General features: G+C 36.2%; 2 protein-coding genes across 5 annotated transcripts in view; both read right to left on the bottom strand.

Annotated features, from left to right (window-relative positions):
- Positions 1-18,714, bottom strand: part of LOC114456008 (cathepsin L1-like) — a 39,006-nt gene that overhangs the window by 5,740 nt on the left and 14,552 nt on the right. For 2 of the 4 annotated variants that reach the window (XM_028437459.1, XM_028437460.1), the window contains exons 8-9: positions 17,886-17,989; positions 16,921-17,028 (exon numbers count right to left, since the gene is read on the bottom strand). The exons of the other annotated variants lie outside the window; for them this stretch is intronic. In XM_028437459.1, coding sequence (XP_028293260.1) covers positions 17,890-17,989 — 100 coding nt within the window. In that variant the 3' untranslated portion in view covers positions 16,921-17,028; positions 17,886-17,889. Of the gene's footprint in view, positions 1-16,920; positions 17,029-17,885; positions 17,990-18,714 lie in introns of those variants that run through there. 4 annotated transcript variants of the gene reach the window in all.
- LOC114456009 (cathepsin L1-like) lies at positions 6,088-11,464 on the bottom strand. Its single transcript, XM_028437462.1, has 9 exons — positions 11,410-11,464; positions 11,061-11,172; positions 10,291-10,433; positions 9,956-10,144; positions 9,683-9,874; positions 8,628-8,793; positions 8,451-8,556; positions 7,455-7,558; positions 6,088-6,307 (listed from the first exon to the last, which is right to left on the bottom strand). The coding sequence occupies exons 2-8, from the start codon at positions 11,158-11,160 to the stop codon at positions 7,459-7,461; spliced, it is 996 nt and encodes a 331-aa protein (XP_028293263.1). The 5' UTR covers positions 11,161-11,172; positions 11,410-11,464; the 3' UTR covers positions 6,088-6,307; positions 7,455-7,458.

The raw sequence follows: 18,714 nt of genomic DNA, 5'->3' as shown, positions 1-18,714 counted from the left end.
ACACATGCTTGTATGCGCTACAGCGAGTCTCTCTTTTTTTTTTCTTGCTGCAGCGAATCTGAGTGCGCTAACAACTGCACTAGGGCCCTATAAAATCTACGTTAACGGAATCACGGAATCGAACAATGAAAACGGAATCTACTGTTGAACGCTGAAATGGACAGAATCGGGTTTAAACTCCGTCACAGTGAGGAAAAGGACTTTTTTTTTTTAAATGTGGAAATGTCTTTCCTACTCTCATCTTGGCCGGTGGCCGCTTCAAACACCACCTAAACATCGTCTCACCTGGCCAAAAATTATGCAAATCATCCCTGACTCCTAAATCAGAGCCACCAGTGCCCTCTTATCTTTAACGTTTTTGTGAAACTCTGTTCGTTTCTCATGTAGCGCTGCTGTACTCTGTGAAAGCATGAGTCAGCTTTAATCAGCTTCACCTGCTCAGAGCATTTAAACATCTTATCAGAGCTACAGAAGATCTGTGGATAAAGTTGTGTTGTGGACGAGAACACCGATACTAGGAATTGTAGAGTCTGAAACATCGTAGGTTAATGATAACTTCTGATACTGTAAAATATTATAGCCCCCAATGGTGAAAAAACACTTGTTACACGTGATATGTCTTGCACATTTATTTTTTGTTTAATCATTACAGTCTGGAATTATGTCATCAGGATAATTTAAATTAAGGAGATCAAAACTTAATCAATAAACCTGATCAGATTCAGTAAACCATTGATCCCTGAGGGTAAATTGAGTGACAAGTCTGCTCTGTTGCATCTTTAATAAAAAATAAAAGCATTCATAATAATCCATGTCAGTACAACTTATGTCTACCTTTTAAATGTATCTTAATAATTTTTTTAAATTACAATATTATTTCTGACATACATTTTTGTTAATTTATAGTTTTGTTACCTCACAGGAGTTCAAAACTAATATTTTCTGAAAAAATTAATTAATTTCGAAAAAAACAGAATTTTAAAAAATTGATGTGGAAAACAGGTTTTAGAAAAAAATAAATTAAAACGCATATGCATTCAAATGTAAAAAATAATTTAAAAATTCAAATCAAAAATTCGAAATAAGGTTTTTTGTCAAAATCGCGCAGCCCGAGTTATGACTAAGCTAAAAATAACCTGCACTCAGATTTAAGCTTCTTGTCTTGATTTATGATAGTTTTGATGTTTTTTTTTTTTTTAGCTTTTTAGCCCTTTAGGGGGCGCGCGCGTGCAGCCTCTGTAGGCGCTTCACATGCTCCTTTGTAGCTTGCAGGCAGGGAGGTGGGACAGAGGGCCAAAGGAGGCGTTGAAAAATAAACCCTTCGCTTTCCCTCTGATACAGTCAGATGTCGTGTGACAACCTTGGTAGATCTGGTTCAGAAGGCAAAAGTCCAGCTGGCGATGGGGGAAGAGGAGGGGGAGATGGAGGGGGATGGAGCGTCAGTCTGCACAACATCTTTAGTGAAATAGAAGACTGACAGCCTTGAGCAGCTGGCGTGAGGGGGAGGCCAATGATGATAAGCCATAATTTTGGTTTTTGGATAAAATGCAGAGTAAGTTTCTTATTAGATCCACAAGACTGAAGACAAAACAAGCAGCAAGTAAGATAGGGAGGAGAGTGGGAGCAGAAAATAATGTGACCTTCACCGAAGTCAATATCTATATATATTTGTATTAAGCTTTGTTCGTTTCCATTTCTAGGTTGAAACATTAAAACATTGCAGCCTTTAAGCTTTCTTCCCTGTTTAAAGTCTGAGAACACCCTAAAACCATTTTTTTCTGTTGAATACATTTCTGATTAGGTATAAAGTCATTAGGCGTGTGCCGTCTAAGGGACCTCGATTATTACGATTTTATATGCATCTTTTTTTCCTCACTTTGTGGCTATTTAATACTTTTAAAGGGGAGGTACAGTGATATACATCCCTTTTGCCTCATTCAGAGTACCAAAGTTGAAAAAGTTCTGTTTCCTCCCTCACTTGTTATTCCACATTTTGTCAAAAGTCAGCTCAAAATGGGCGAGTTCGATTTTGTTTTGGAGCTGTCGCTGGGCAACACAGACTTTCAAATCCCTTCAAAGAATTTCTATGGGGTTGAGATCTTGAGACTGGCTAGGCCACTCAAGCATCTTGAAATGCTTCTTACGAAGCCACTCTTTTTTTGCCCGGACGGTGTGTTTGGGATCATTGTCGTGTTGAAAGATCCAGCCACTTTTCATCTTCAATGCCCTTGCTGATGGAAGGGGGTTTTCACTCAAGATCTCACGATACATGACCCCATTTATTCTTTCTTTTACACAGATCAGTCGTCCTGGTCCCTTTGCAGAGAAACAGCCCCAAAGCATGATGTTAGCACCCCCATGCTTTACAGTAGGTTTGGTGTTCTTTGGATGCAACTCAGCATTCTTTCTCCTCCAAATTCGACGAGTTGAGTTTTTACCAAAAAGTTCTATATTGGTTTCATCTGACCATATGACATTTGTCCAATCCTCTTCTGGATCATCCATATGCTCTCAATCAAGAATGTCAATGAACTGGAAACCTTTGCCTATGAGGAATGGGCTAAGATACCTGTTGAATAATTTTGAACACAACTGTAGGTGACCAAATACCTATTTTACCGAGGGATTTACCAATTAATTCATTAAAAATCCTACAATGTGATTTTCTGTTTTTTTTCCTCATTTTGTCTTTCATAGATGAGGTATGCCTATGATGAAGAATATAGGCCTCTCTCATCTTTTTAAGTGGGAGTACTTGCACAATTGGTGGCTGACTAAATAGTTTTTTGCCCACTGTACCTCATGTTTCATAGCCTTTAGTCATCAAACTTTGACAATAGCTGCCCTCTGCGTAATGTCTGTATAGAGTTCAGGACAGGACCAAAACAAAAAGGTTCAGTTTCTATAACAATAGCTTGTAATGTAATCATAACCTTTTAAATGATAATGATTTATAACACAGTATACTGTACTGTTATTACAGCAATAGTTGCTTTTCTATACAGTCTTGGAAAAAAAAAGTCACTCAAAGCTGGAAAAAAGCTTCTTCTTGAAAGTTCCACAACTCAAGCAACGTCATGTCAAACTCAAATTACCTGAAGAACAGGGGTTCTTAAACTTTTTGGATCCAGGGACCAATTATTTGGGAGAAAATGTTTCCAATTGCATTGTTTTGAATAGTTTATCAAGGGATTTTTTTTGACAATGAAAAATAAAAGGAAAACAGTATAGTTTTTTTCCCCAAAAAAATAAAGAAATATTTTTCAGTCATCATTTTTCTACAGTCCCTTTTTGTGAAATAAATTGAGAGAATCGTATCGTGAACCCATTAGCGTGAATCGAATAGTATCGGGAGTTGAGTGAATTGTTACATGCCTAGTTACTAGCCATTTTGGCTGGTGAAGAACGAAACAAATGCTGGATCCGTTTGAATCGGCAGGCAGCAGAAACGAGGCAAGAAGTTGTTGTTGCCAGATTGGGCTGTTTTCAGCCAATAAATTTGAGGGGTTTTGTGTGTGTTTTAGATTTTAGATTTTTGGTCCGAGTTTGGGCCAGGTTCGGGCTTAATTTTCCCGCTCAGCTGTTGGGCCGGGCTGGCTCAGGCTTCACTTTTCATTGTTTCCTTGCAACCGGGACCTTCCAGAGGGAACTTGCTGACAGGTCGGAGACGTCGCAACCTACCTTCAGTCGTATTATGCCGGACGTGTTAGGAGGAATCGTTGGTTTGTCATAACAGTACATTAACTTTCTTTACACGGTGGGTGAAGGCATTTTCATTCTCTGAATGTGCGGATTATATGTGATGCAAACATATTGCTCACAAATGTAGTGGCTCATTGGCCTGGGTCTACCCATGATTCCTTTATTCTAAGACATAGTAGTGTAGGGCGCAGACTTGACGCTGGAGCTGTGCAGGATGGCTGGCTTCTGGGTAATAAATATGTACCCCTGGATTAAATAAAGTAAATTAATACACCCTACTGCAGAACCTAACTCTGTAACTTGCAGGTGACAGTGGATATCCACTTAAACGGTGGCGGCTCACCCCTTTCGCTAGCCCACAGAGCGAGGAGGAGTGCAACTAAAATGTGTGCTACAGCCAGACGCACGCTGTAGTTGAGCGGGCCATCAGGATGCTGAAGAGCTGATGGAGGTGCCTTGATGCCACTGGAGGGAGGTCTTACACACCTGCAAAGGTATGTAAGATAGTTTTTTTACACATTTCATTATTGTACGATAGAAATATTTTTGGACTGACTTTTTGTTTAATACAAAGATGAACTGTATTTCATTGTGTTTGATCTTATTAATATTTATTCTTCCGTGTATGCATTTTTGTTTGTATGCAAATATATTAGGTACCTGTTTGTCATTACAGATGAACCCTGGTTGCGTCAAATTAATTTTTATTTCACAAGCAATTTGTTGTTTAGAACTCAGAATAGTGAATTTACGTGAATCGTATAGATCTGATGGGTTTTTCCTGGAATTTTTACACATTATTCCGTGACGGACTATTATGCGAGCAAAGGAAGAAGGAGAAAGAACTGCAGCACAGACGCCTATCAGGTAAGTCCTTTTAGTATTTGCCAGTTATTTCACCCTACGATGAAATGCTAAGGTTTATCTCTACTGCCTCCTAATTATATCCATGCATGTCAAACAAAGCAAAAAACAGTACAAATGTAGGTACTTTTCCTTTAACTCACTCAGTGCCCCCGATGAGATATCTCGTCATTTCAAATCCGAACGCTCAGCACCATTGACGAGAAACTCGTCATTTGCGTTTTTTCACGTTTTTTCATTACTAGAAAACACCCTGGCGGAGGTCCCTCATCAATTTCTAAGCTGTGGGGTGTTGTAGTGACCAACGGTGGCCTGACGATGGCAGCGGTGCACCTTTAGATGAGAGATTAGCCACTGATGCTACTATTAGCTGGGTGGGAGAAGGAGGAACAAGTGAGAATATGGCGCTACAAAGTGATATTGCGACGTATCCAGCAGCTCACAGCACCACATACTAACACAGAACATGTGTGGACCTGAGTGGATTATTGATAATTTTGTGATCGTGAGATGAAACCATCAACTAACTGGGCTAAACGGGTCATTGCTGTGTGTCGGGAGGAAGAGGAAGTTACGTCTGTGTGCAGACTGACGGGAGGGAACGTTGGAGGAACGCCAAAATACAGTAAGAAATCCATTCAACTCTGACATATACAGCAAAATAATAATTTTGCCATCAAAAGCCCTGTCTGTGTTTTTTTTGTTTTATATAAGGAAACAATGTTCAGATGTTAGAGTTGTCACTAAAGCAAAAAAAAAAAAAATAGCTTTAAAGTCACTGACAGGGTTTTTTTTACAAAAAGGCTGTTTTCTCAGCTTTTTGCTTTAAAACTGAAGATTTGTGTAAAACTTGCTCTATTCAATGGCTGATTACAAAAGAACGGAACGAGCCAGAAACAAATGGGTTTTTTTTCATGACAGTAGAGGTGTCAGACAGTAGAGGTGTCAAATTTCAGATAGTCATAGTAGAAAATATTCTGTGGGTCTTTAAAATCAGTCAAAATGCTCAAAAATGGCTGGCACTGAGGGGGTAGAAAATTTGAAAATGGCTGGCACTGAATGAGTTAACATCAGAATTTTTCATATATATTGTAATTGTTTTTCACAAACCAAAACTTGAGTGGTGAAGTATTTATTTTTTGCTTGAAGAAAATGGTGTATTTTGCCTTTTTGTATTATTCAGAGTTTTTCAGATTGCTTAATATATTTATTTTTGACAGTTGAGATTAAAAGAACACCAAGTAGACACAATAGACTTAACATGTCGCTGTGTATTCTGCTTTGCATCATAACTTGCATCCCTTGATTTGAAAATGTGGCCTTCATGTAATTCATTTTTCTCCTGACAGTTGTTTATTTGCTGCCTGATGCGTTTCCCAATTTGGAGCAAAATGTAAGAATTTCTTGAATCCATAATTTAACAGAACTACATAACAGCAAGCAGGGGAAGAATGATGAAGAGAAGTTTAATGGCAGGATGAGGCATCAGTAAAATAGAAATATCTTTAAGTGACACTTGTGTATATTGATTTCACAGTATAACGCTGTTTATTTTTAATTCTTTACAGTTTCTTTATCAAAAGTTAAAATCACACTTTTAAAATGAAAAACACATATAGAGCTCATTCAACCTCTAAGAAAACCCACATTTTACACAAATCACTGCATCGCTGAGATTTTTGAAGAGAATTATAGATCATCACATTTCACTGTTTCTTGTCGTTTCGGCAAACTCCAGGAGCTGTAAAGAAAACATAATGAAGTCAGCACATAGTTCCAAAGTAATCATGAGGAGAGTTACTAGTTCTCTTTGTTTATTGTGTATTTAAACGATATACCTGAAGAGAAAACTTAAACGTGTTTAATGTATTACCAAGAAACAAAATATGTGCACTCTCAAAACACTACAGGTGCTGGAATATCATGAAAAAGTTGATTTATTTCAGTAATTCCATTCAAAAAATGAAACTTTTATTGTATATTTACTTGTCACAAATTTAAAAAAAAATAAAAATAGTTTTTCATAACATTTTGTACTTGTTAAGAGGAAATTTGTAATTATTGATATTGCGATGTATTGTTCATTATCGGGATATATCGTGACATGCAAATTGTGAATTGTACATCCCCCTACTTTATTGTACTTTATAAAGTATTATAATGGACTTATATCCTACATTTTGAATTTTACTTAAATTTCTGTAGCAGTTTTAGATTTGGGAAGCAGACTGGGCTGAGCCACAGCTCTCCAACCGAGCACCATTTTCGCTGTTCACACAAATGCGAGTGAAATACTATAAAGCTGTGTCAAGTAGAGCAAACATGTCAGTGGTGTGGAACTAAATAAAGAAGGATAAAACAATTCAGTGGGAGCATCTACAGAAAGTTTCATCATGACTATGAAGGCATTTTAAAATGCTAAATATTGGCCTATCCGATATAGCCGATCAGATTGGTGTAAAGCCTACTATGTGTATATATATATATATATATATATGGATTTAGAGATGTTATGACATTTTGATTTAAATAAATTGTTGTGTCAGTTCAGGTAATAACGTTTTAACATTTGCACTTTTTGTAAAGTTTTTTTTTTTTTTTTTAAGTAAGCTTTTTTATTTTTGATTTGATCTGCACTTAATTGTGTAATTTTACTTTTAATTTTTATTTTTCAAAATGTGCAATATCCTTTTTTTGTGCACTTTTCATTAAGAATAAAATATTTTGGCTCGAATATCTCTTGTGTGATGTTCACAAGTTCTGTTTATATTTTAACTTAGCATTGTGATTTTTTCACTATAGGTACCATTTAAAAAGTAACAATAAAAGACACGTGTCCTGTTGATTATAGAAGAGATAACATAACAAATGAAACACTGTTGGCCCACCAGCTCAGACCAGTGGGTAACTGGCTGCACTTGCAATCCCACACTGGTTGTTCTTGTTCCTGCTCATCTTGATGTATCCTGCGTCGCCCCATCCCGTGCCATAGCTACAGAAAGAACAAACCACAATGACAGTCAACTGATTGAAACGACTGGCCCTCAAAGTTCCTGTCGTACACAAACAGAGTAGTTACATTTTCAGTGTATTTGATCTCCAAAGTCATACGTGAGTTTTATATTTCATCTTGCATCAACAAATTGTTTTGACCGTGAGGTTTGTAGGAATTATTTTTCAGTGTTATTTGCTGAGTGATACTGCCCTCTTTCTACTTCACCAACTGAATGAAAAATAACGCATGTAATATACATTTGAGCCCTTAGCATTTATTTCATTTAATTTATTTATTTAATAATGACATTACATATTAATCGATGTGTCAGCAAACAACGTCAACATAAATATGCCGGAATTAGCGCAATAGCTAAATTTCATCCGTTGTCCTAAGGCAGGTAAATGTTATATAACATACAGTTAAACAACATGGCACAATGAGACAAATATAATAGAAAACATGATTCCACATATAATATTTACTAAAAAAAAAACAACAGTCAGGAGTAAAAAGAGCTCAAGAAAAAAGTAAAATATTATCTATGGGTGCATGACTGCTTCTTTTTCAACCAATTTTTGAGAATTGCTTTGATATTTGGGTAATTACCACAGTTTCTGATGTTTTCTGGAATTGTATTCCATAGTTTTGTGCCTTTGATAGACACCACTATTTGGCAAAATTTAGTCCGGTGCCTTTATTTTTTGCGACACAGTCTCTAGTTAAGTCTCTGGTCCTTATTCCAGTGTTAGTTTTTTTTTTTTTTTTTTTTCAACATACAAAATCTGTTAAAGCTGGAGAACCAAGCCCATTTAGAACTTTACAAATTAAGCATGCAGATAACGGCACCATAGGTGATAGGAAAAGGTCCTAATGTCTGATATTTTACCTGTTTTTAACCAGCCAATAATCTGCTCCATTGTACGACCCATAACCTACAGCCAGTACACCGTGGTTGAGGAAGTTGCTGCTGCATTTGGGCTCATTGTACACACCTAGAGCACAAATATATCAGTGAAATTGAGTTGTAAAGCAAACAAATAAATCGGTGTGTAAGACTCTGCACCTGACTCGTAAAGCTGGAAGGAGCTGTGAGAGGCATCGATGGCCACAGATATTGGTCCAACAGTGCCAACAGCTGCTTTCAGGGCCGACTCATCAGACCGTTTAACATCAACATAACCTGTGCATGTGGCACCAACAGTATTAGGGTTGTACCTGCATCTTCCATCCTAGAGAAGAAATGGAGAAGTCACAGTTCTGTGAAATAATTACTTCCTCGTGATCTTTGATTGATTTTAATTATGATTTTTAGAAAATAGAATAAACATTGTTTACTTATGATGGAGGTAAATCTTACTAACAGTTGATTTATTTAAAATTTGATAAAATAATAACCCTTGATTACATTTTATTAGTGTAATAAAAAGTTGGCCTTTTTGTGTAGCAGCTACTCCATTCATTGTGCACTAGATGTCAGCATTGCGCATATTTTGCCTGAAACTCAACTAACTGCTTAAAGTCTGTCAGAATGAGTAAATATGCAACTCCAGCTCTTTTGTCTTTGATATATATAATAGTAAACTATTTTACTGTTTTAGAGCTTGTGCGCCGCCATGTTGAAATTACGTCATTGATGATGCAAATTGTCCATTTCAGCCCATTGAGTTCAATAAGAGTGACGCATTCAGTTAAATCAATTTAGCAGCTTTTTCAGTCAAAATGACAACTTTTGCTGCTTTGGGTTGCTATAAACATCAGTAAAAGTTGAAAAAGTCGATGTAAACCTCTTTTGTTTACCGAAATTTGTCATTTTGACTGAAAAAGCTGCTAAATGATCCTGAATGCTTCACTGCTATAGAACTCAATGGGCTGAAATGGACGATTCGCGTCATCAATTACATCATTTTAACATGGTAGAACACAGACTCTTAAACAGTAAAGTAGTCCCATTTTTAAAAGTTAATAAAACAAATATGGTGCAGATGAATGTGTTTAGTACATTTCAAAGATTTTAGGCCACATTTGTAAAAACAGTGGAGGATCCCTTTGAAGTGATTCCTTACATTAATTTAAATACACATGCCTATAGTTTTCTTCCCTTCCATTGTTTCATCTTACCTGTGCTTCATAAGGATAGGAGTTCTCTGTGTCAATCCCTCCATTCGCTTTAACGTACTCAAAGGCCTGGTTCATTAGCCCTCCTCTGCATCCATAATTTCCAAAATCACCAGAGCAGTCAACCAGCTGCTGCTTACTCAGAGAAACCAGTTTCCCAGTTTTCCTGAAGTTCTGCCCCTCCAGAGAACCAGTCTGACAGAGAGATAGAGATTATCTTTTAAACCACATATGAGGGATAAAAACAACATTCTCCATCAACACACATGAACATACTGCACTAAAAGCCCAGCAGGAGCCACACTGCTGCTGGTTTTTGACTGGAGTGACGTATCCCTTATCCCTCCAGTCGACAGTGTCGGGTACGTCAGTCTTATGCAGGACAGTCGAGACACGGCGAGGCTGAGAGGTGTTAAAGGAGCGCAGGCAGCCCCGTGATATCAGCTGTTGATATTCTTTATTTTCCTGTTAATATAAAAACACAAAGGGCTTCATTGAAGATCTCATAAGAAAAGGGCTTTTTAAGTCCAGAACTTAAACTTCGCCATCGACCTTCAAAGAATGTTTTATCAAGTAAGGATTAAGATGAAACATGTTTGTGTTCCTCATACCATATCTGCAAAGTAAGTCATGCCGAGGCGGTAGGACTTGATACCCTGATCTGCCAGGATGTTATGCACCAAAACCAGTTTACGGTTGGTCAGCCATATTTCTTTGCGTTTGGCTTCTTCCAAAGGAGAGCGGTAGGATCTTTCTGCAACCGAGAAAAAACCCCAATGATCATCAAGCACAGCAAATTAAAGATAATGCTTGTAAGTCGTCAGCTCAGACCAATCCTCTGCCCTAGCAAGGCATGATTTAAAGCCTCACCTCCTTGTATTGTGTTTTATTGTATTTGTTTATCACACAGATTATCACAGAATTGTCGGGTACAATACAAACTGACAAACATCTTTCCACTTTCCAGTTAAGAAATTGTCCTAGCATTACGACATACTGCAGTGCAAAAGTATGGGGCAACACACATGGACAACAATTGTCATTCTTTGTACAGTCTGCATAAGAAAGCCATTAGAATTATAGTGTAAGATTTTAAGATATACTGTAGCTCATATAAAAACATGTTTTCAACAGTTATGAAATGACAGACAAAAAATATTGCAAATGTATTTGAGAAAAAAATGTTTGCTCACTTCAAAAGAGAGGAAAACTGTTGTTGCACATTTACGTATGATAAAGTTTATTAAGCATAGATATTCAGTTAAATCAATGTGTCTATGTTTTATGAAGACCCAATAATATTAGCTTTTTTCACTGGGAAAAATAGAACGCCTGTGTATGTGTTACTTAGAAAGTAAACACAGTCCAGTGATTGTCTCACCAAACTTCAGCTTCCATGCATGAAACTCCAGGTCTTCCAGGGAGATTGAGACACAGCTGGCCACGACCAGAACAGCTGCACAAACCAGTAGCAGCTTCATCTTAACTGGAAACTATCAGAACAAAGCAGAGACTCTCTGAGATCCACAGGAACCCACACAGGTTGATGCAGATTTTCACATCAGCTTTGTTTCCACAAACTCTCGCTTTCACGATGTTTGATGTGATGCACAACTTCACTTTCACTGTTTCCTCTCATTTTGTCATGCATTTCTCCCTCCAACGTTTTCTTATGCTGATGGCTTTCTGCTTTTCATTAGTTAATATTTGTCTGTGCTGTTGTTACTCACCTGTCTCTGTGTCACCAGGTGTGTTACTGCTGTAGTAGAGGGTTGATGCACCTGTTGGTTTGGTTTTTGAAAAACACTTCTTATATAGTTGACAGCCGTAAAGGCTGGGACATTCCAGTCATGTGATTTTCAGTAGACAATGGGGAGTGGATTTATGAAGGGATTTTTTATTTTATTTTTTATATAAGAAGTAGACCTATATCTTTTTTATTTTTAGGGAAGTGTTGAAATGTTGTGAAACAAATTCCACCAGCTTTTTGAATTGCTGATTTGATGTGTGTTTGGAATTTAAGTTTGTTTTTCTGCTGTCATAGTTAACATTTTTGAAAGTTCCGGCTTCATTCAAAACTAAACTAAAAGCTTGAAGTTAGTTTAGTGTCATCGTAAGTTCTTCAAAACTTCAATAACTTTGAACATTTTGTTTAATTTTGTTGGATGTGTGTTAGAGCTCATTCTGATGTGTATGAATCTGTTATTTCAAGCTTTTCTAGCTGCACTGTTTACATATGAGATGCCATGGAGGCTCTCTGCATGATTAAAGTGAGTAGTAAAGTGAATGGACTTATCGTGGATGACATTAAAGCCATTTAGAGGAAGAAAATATTACTCGAGAAGTCAACGCTGGCGTAGCCACTGGCACAGCTAAATGCAGCGTCGTCATGACAAGTTCCATAACTTGTACTTGAACCTGCACTTTCTTAAGGCTCACATTGCTCTGATTAACAAAACTTAACAATGAAATATTACAATTTCATCGAGCAAAAAAAAAAACAGTCCGTTTAAGGGACTAGCTCAACATCCCACAGTGATGGCTCAGGTTGAATTTGAACCAGTGACCCTCCGATTTCAAGACTACTTCCTTTATCGTTACGCCACTAACACCCTCTACTAAAAAAGTGGTTTGATCAATTGCCAAAATGCTTTATTACCAAAAATTGTAAATATATCTGTCAAACTGCGTTTCGTATCATTTTGGATATAAGTGGAGAGATTTCTGAAAATTAACGAGAATAGACAGCGTTTAATAGTGATGGCCTGGACAGAAAAGATGATACAAACCCCAAACAACAAGACCAAGTCAAAGGTAAAAGCTGAGGAAAGTCTTTGAACACTACACAAACTGATTACCTTCAAATACCTGAAGAAGAAGCCATTTTTTTCACATTTGGCTGAAACATACAAATTGAGAATGACTTGAAACCGAGATGTAACTGACATGTTATGAAAGTTGAATGTTAAAAGTGCCACCGTAGAATCAATAGTGAAGCTTTGTTGAAGATGTGTTATTGATTCAGTAAAAAGTTTCAGGTCTCTTTCCAGTTGATCCTTTTCAAGCAAAGAACTTGTGCAGAAACAAAAAAACATTTGACATCATCTATTTGTCAAAGTGTTTTACATTACTTTTAAAGCTTATTTTCACACTTGTACTTTGATGTACTTGTTACTTGAGTTGTTTGATTCAACTTTTTTAATTTTTCTGTTCCTTCAAAACTGACAGTTCTTCTGCTTAGATTTGTTGAACACCTCCAAGAAATGAGTACATTCTAATTTTAGGTTTTATTATAATTGCGTAGCAGTGTACAAAATTAAAGTTGAAAAATGGCCAAAAGGATATTTGATCATGCAACTTTTATTCCAAAGACTCATTTTACAGGTGCTTGATTTGCTGTCAGTGTTTTCCACAGTTATTACGTGAGATCATCTGACTGTAAGACCGGCAATACAGGACTGTCAGGGTTATGACTGAGCTAAAAATAACCTGCACTCAGATTGAAGCTTCTTGTCTTGATTTATGATAGTTTTGATGTTTTTTAGTTTGTTTTTATTCCCTTTAGACTTTTCTTTTTGTTTCTTTTTTTAAAATTATCTCAATATTTAGTATAGTAAGGCCAAATAAAACCCTTTTAAAGTTATACAGTAGCTATTTATAACATTAACAAACTGACATACAAACCTCTGCAGAACAGCTTTGTAAGACTACAAAACTTTCATCAGTGTATAAAGTGAGATTTGGGGAGTGGTTTATTGAGACGGAAGTTTTGTTTTATTAGAAGTTGTACTGAATATTATTTGAGAGACAAGCATTGAATTGTTACAACACATGTTCCAAAGTATTGGTGGAATTTGGCTCACCGGCTCCCCATGCACACCTTCAAGCCAAAAAGCAGGATCATATTCTTCACTTACTGCCTGGCCTTAATTCATAAAAACATTGAAGCCTTTAAGCTTTCTTCCCTGTTTAAAGTGTGAGTACACCCTGAAATCATTTTTTCTGTTGAATACATTTATGATTAGGTATGAAGTCATTAGGGGTGTGCCATCTAAGGGACCTCATGATTCGATTACGATTCAGTGATTCAATTTGATTATTACAATATTAACGATTATTGCAATTTTGTATGCATCTTTTTTCTTTTCCTCACTTTGTGGCTATTTCATACTTTTAAACAAGGTATATGTGTCAGTATCCATTCATTAAAGTAACCAAACAAATGTATCACTATTATCTTTATTTATATCAAATCACCAAATCCAATAGTAATCATATTACAAAAGAAAGAAATATATTTTATTTTTTTATTTATTTATTCAGTTTATTTCCGACATGGTTGCATTCACAGAAGTTTTGTTATTCCTTCTTTTTTTTTTCTTTATTTTGTACATGCCGAAAAAGGAGACGAGAGAAGCAGTTTGCTAATCTAGGTCCCGTCCCCTGTTTTGAACACAGAAAATTTACATCAAAGCTTGTCTCTCTGGTCAAACATTCTTAGGTTCTTCTGAGCACAATTATAAAAAAGTTTTTTTTTTTTTTTTTGTCCTTTTTTATGTAGGATTTATTCTCATCTGTAGTCAGTGTTGTCTTTTTTTATTCCTCCTCCTCTCCATCGTTGTTCGTGTTGTCGTCCTTCCCTGCAGATTTCATTCCCAGCCGTTGTTTGCGTTCCTCCAGTTCAAAAGAAAAGTTTGAAAATCAATCAATTTTTTTTTTACATTTATGATTTATGTGCGATTAATGCGAATTGCGATTATTCTAATAATTGATGTGTTAGCACTTCTAGAAGTAATGTAGTTTATTGATCCTTGTCCCACTCTTCACTTTTTAGTCAGAGTATTTACATTTATACATTTTTTATATATCTATAATTTAGAATTCCCGTTTCTGTGTGTAATTCATTTTAGTATCCCCAAATATCTGTTCAAATCATTTGGGTTTTATGACTACATCATGGAATGTATCATTTCATAAATAATTATTTAGTTTCCAGAAACCACGTTGAATTCTTTGTTTTTGTTTAGTACAAACTAAGTGAATTGTTATTAATGCTAAATCATGACAGAGCTCTGGAACAAATTGTAGATGTGCAGATGATGTAAACCACAGGTGTGCTACTTGTATTACTCCAGGTAAAATCTTTCATATCAGAATTTAAGTTTCCCCACACATCTATAACTGAAAGTTGGTCACAAATAAATGCAGTGCTCTTAAATCTTGAATTGTTCTTTACTTATTCTATCGAGAAGATCATCTCCCCCGAGAATTGAAAGAGCTTCTTTCAAATTCACTCTTAGGGCTTAAGGTTTCAGACATAATTGTGTACATATATTTTTTGCTTTAGTGTTTTTATGATGATATAATTTGCAAATTTGAAGAAGTTACTATCCAATTTGAAAACTAGAATGATCCACCGCCCTCATCTGAAGATAATGGCTGCGTCCGAATAGTCCCTCCTATCTCCTTTACTATCCACTTTCCTTTAAGTGTTTAAGAGGTGGCCATGATATGGAGCGTTAAAGTTCACATAAAGCTAAGGAAAGGAGACTCAATGCTTCATTTATAACCTCCTTTAGCCTTGGAAACACTAATGTATCCTCCACCACAGCAGACCACATAATGCTGACCCACAATTCTCTGCGTTGACAACATTTAAAGGGACACACACACCTGAGCGCTTACGAAAACTCACAATGACCGACAAGGGACGGAGATCATGTAAGTTACCAATGCAATAATATGCCTTGAACAACTTTAAATAATCTAAAACCCATAATATGATATGTAAGCCATATTATCAGATTATAACTGACACAAAACGTAGCACTCTGTCATTCAAGAAAAAGGTATCGGAGACATGTTTAGCCACATTATGTTTTATTTGACATAATTAATATTTTTGAGAAGATGAGTGTGAGCAACCATTCTCAATGTGATGATCTTTTAGTTTCACTTTTGCTCCCTGTAGCTTCTTTTCCTTCTTTGTTTGTATGGATTTTATGGACCTGAGTCTGAAATAAAGCTATCTATCTCAGTGGAAAGTGTTATAAATGAGCTTTTAGTAGTCCATTTTCATAAATTTGTAGTGGAAGTGCGTTTGATTTTCCAAACACCTTTCCTAACACCTTTCCTTAACCTTGTGATGTCATCCACAGGCTTAAAGAACAGTGGATAAGAAAGGAGATAGGAGGGACTATGGGTTAGTCATATGAGAATGGCTACCCCTGCTGACTGTTGAGAGGCATGACAAAAATAACCCTGACCGCCCCACTGCCTTTCAAAAATGTCCAGTCTTTGTCACTTCAATGAGTCTCTTGCAAAAAAAAAAATGTCTACATTTTTAGAATATAAAGATATGTATTTTGGTGCTGTCACGGATACGTCTAACATTAAGTGATATCATTTTTAAAAAACGAAAACATAAGTCTACCATGAAAAAAGTAAACAAAAATAAAAAGTGAACTGGATGTCTGTTAAGATAACAAGAAAGTAATGAAGTCTATATACACTAAAAAAAGATACAAGATGTCTCCAGAATCACACTACAAATGCAATAAAAAACAATAATTATCCAAAAAAAAATGCACAAATGAACGTAAAACAAAAAACTAAACAATATTTATACAAGAAGTACACAAAACAACAACAGAAATGCACAAAACTACATAAAAAAATACACAAAATGACTTCAGAATCACACTAAAATGGCAACAACAAACATAATTATACAAAAAATGCACAAAAAGACAACAGAAAGATACAAAAATACACGACTCCAAAAAAACATACATTACAGAAAAATACACATAAAAATTAGTTAAAAAAAACCAACACATTCATCATGCGCATGTCTCATAGAATTAAATCTGGAAAATTGCACACGGTATTTTACTTTGTACCTGCAAATATACCTCTTTATAATGCTACTGAGTATGTTTTTATTATGCCCATAATTAACAACTCTACTTAAGCGCCCACTATATGAATACATACTTCCGACGGGCACTGTACTAGTGTAATATGAATAGTCATTCGTAATTAGTATACATTTGTCAATATTTATTTTCGACAGTTGAGTTTAAAAGAACAGCAAATACACACAATTTACCTTTGATTGACACTCTTTATTTGATATACATTTAATCAGTTTATTCTTTTTATTCTTTACAATCATTGTTTAATTATCAAAAGTAAAAATCATGCTTTTAAAATGGTAAATATAAATATCTCTATTCACCCTCTAAGAAAACCCACATTTTACACAAATCACTGCACTGATGAGGTTTTAGAAAATTAATATAGATCATCACGTCACTGTTTCTTGTTGTTTCGGCAAACTCCAGTAGCTGTAAGGAAAACATAAACATGTGTTTAATGTATTACCAAGAAACAAAATATGTTGACATAGTTCTATAAAAACTACTAAACTAAACAACACTAAAATATACCTATAGACAACTTATAAAGTCATTGATTACATTATAGTTTTTACATTTGGTCCAAATTGATTTTACCACATTTTCTTTAATGGACTAAATATATGTATATATATATATATATATATATATGTGTGTGTTGACAGATCCCTAGCCGTTAGCCTATTTATTCTCAAAGCGGTGAGCCTGTTGTCCATACATCCAGATTTACCGGGACATATCCTCTTTTCATGATTTGTCCGGAGATATTTTACGAATTAAGGAATTGTTCCAGCTTTTTAAAGGAACACTGGATGCATCTCGGGGTACACATCAACTTAAAAAAGTCAGTAACTCCGCTATCTGAGAAAGTGTCATTACATGTGACAGAATTATTAGAAATGTTGCTTTGTTTTGAAAAAATTGTCACACATGAGGAAAAAAGAAAAAAAGATCAAAGTCCAAGAGAGAGAGAGAGAGATTAAGAGACCAAATACTGGTGGATTTAATAAGCCATTTCACACTCTCGAGAATCTCGCTCTCGTTCAGTTCTTGCGTGAGTTCATTGGTCAAGAGGGATAAACTCGCCTTGACTGATGAGTCTGAGCTCTAATGTTGTGGCACAAGGACTTTTAAATGAAGTTTCCCAACTAGTATTATATTTGATCTTTTGATAGCACTTGCAGTTGAATTCACTACAGGTACCCTTTAAAAAGTAACATTTATACATGAGTCCAGTTGATTACAGAAGAGATGAACATGACGAATAAAACATACTGGTGGCTCACCTGCTCAGACCAGTGGGTAACTGGCTGCACTTGCAATCCCACACTGGTTGTTCTTGTTCCTGCTCATCTTGATGTATCCATCGTCACCCCATCCCGTGCCCCAGCTACAGAAAGAACAAACCACAATGACATTCAACTGGTTAAAACGAGTGGTGCTCAAAGTTCTCGTCGTACCAGGTTAGACCTGTGCACTGCTTTCCCAAAGACAGAGGAGTTATATTTGCAATGTATTTGATCTCTTAGGCCATGAGTGACTTTTACTTTTCATCTTGACGTCAACAAATTGTTTGGACCATGAGGTTTGTGGGATTTATTTTGTCAGTGTTTTTCACTCAAAGACTGAGGCTGCTCCCTAATACCCACACTTGTGCCCTTGCGCCCCTCCGTTGCGCGCTCCTCCGGAAGGGTGCGAGTGCGTAGGGTGTCCCAGTCTTACAGTGTGCTTTAGCTCCACCCAATATGTGCCCTTCGTGCACACCTGTGTGACGCCTGCATGCAAGCATTCCATGAAGGGAATTACCCTTAAGTACTTTTGTCGTGGGACGTTCCAATTTAAAAAATAATAATAGATGGCAGATACATTTTCACAATAAACGCCGTTGGCAGCAAAAATGGTAAAAAAAAAAAGAAATGTCTTCAAGTGTAAGTAAGGTATCATTTATTTACAGCCAGCGCAGCTGCTATCAACACCATTTTGCCGTCATGATTGATGACGTCCTGACTTAGGTGGATGACGCAATCACAAACTGTCCCAATTCTACCATTTCAGCACACTTTTTCCATTACACACTTTACATTGGAAGTGCACTTAAACCAAGTGCAACCTTTG

Source organism: Gouania willdenowi, chromosome 22 (assembly GCF_900634775.1).
Source record: "Gouania willdenowi chromosome 22, fGouWil2.1, whole genome shotgun sequence".
Taxonomy (NCBI): domain Eukaryota; kingdom Metazoa; phylum Chordata; class Actinopteri; order Blenniiformes; family Gobiesocidae; genus Gouania; species Gouania willdenowi.
Note: the sequence above shows the minus strand (reverse complement) of the source record. Positions and strands in the feature narration are given on the sequence as shown.

What these genes read in the sequence shown, in the direction of transcription:
- LOC114456009 (XM_028437462.1), bottom strand. Translation starts at nt 11,160, where the DNA reads ATGAAGCTGCTACTGGTTTGTGCAGCTGTTCTGGTCGTGGCCAGCTGT. An exon ending in TGACTTACTTTGCAGATATG is followed by an intron (nt 10,145 to 10,290) that starts GTATGAGGAACA and finishes TTATATTAACAG; the next exon opens with GAAAATAAAGAATATCAACA. An exon ending in TATTGGCTGGTTAAAAACAG is followed by an intron (nt 7,559 to 8,450) that starts GTAAAATATCAG and finishes TTCTTTCTGTAG; the next exon opens with CTATGGCACGGGATGGGGCG.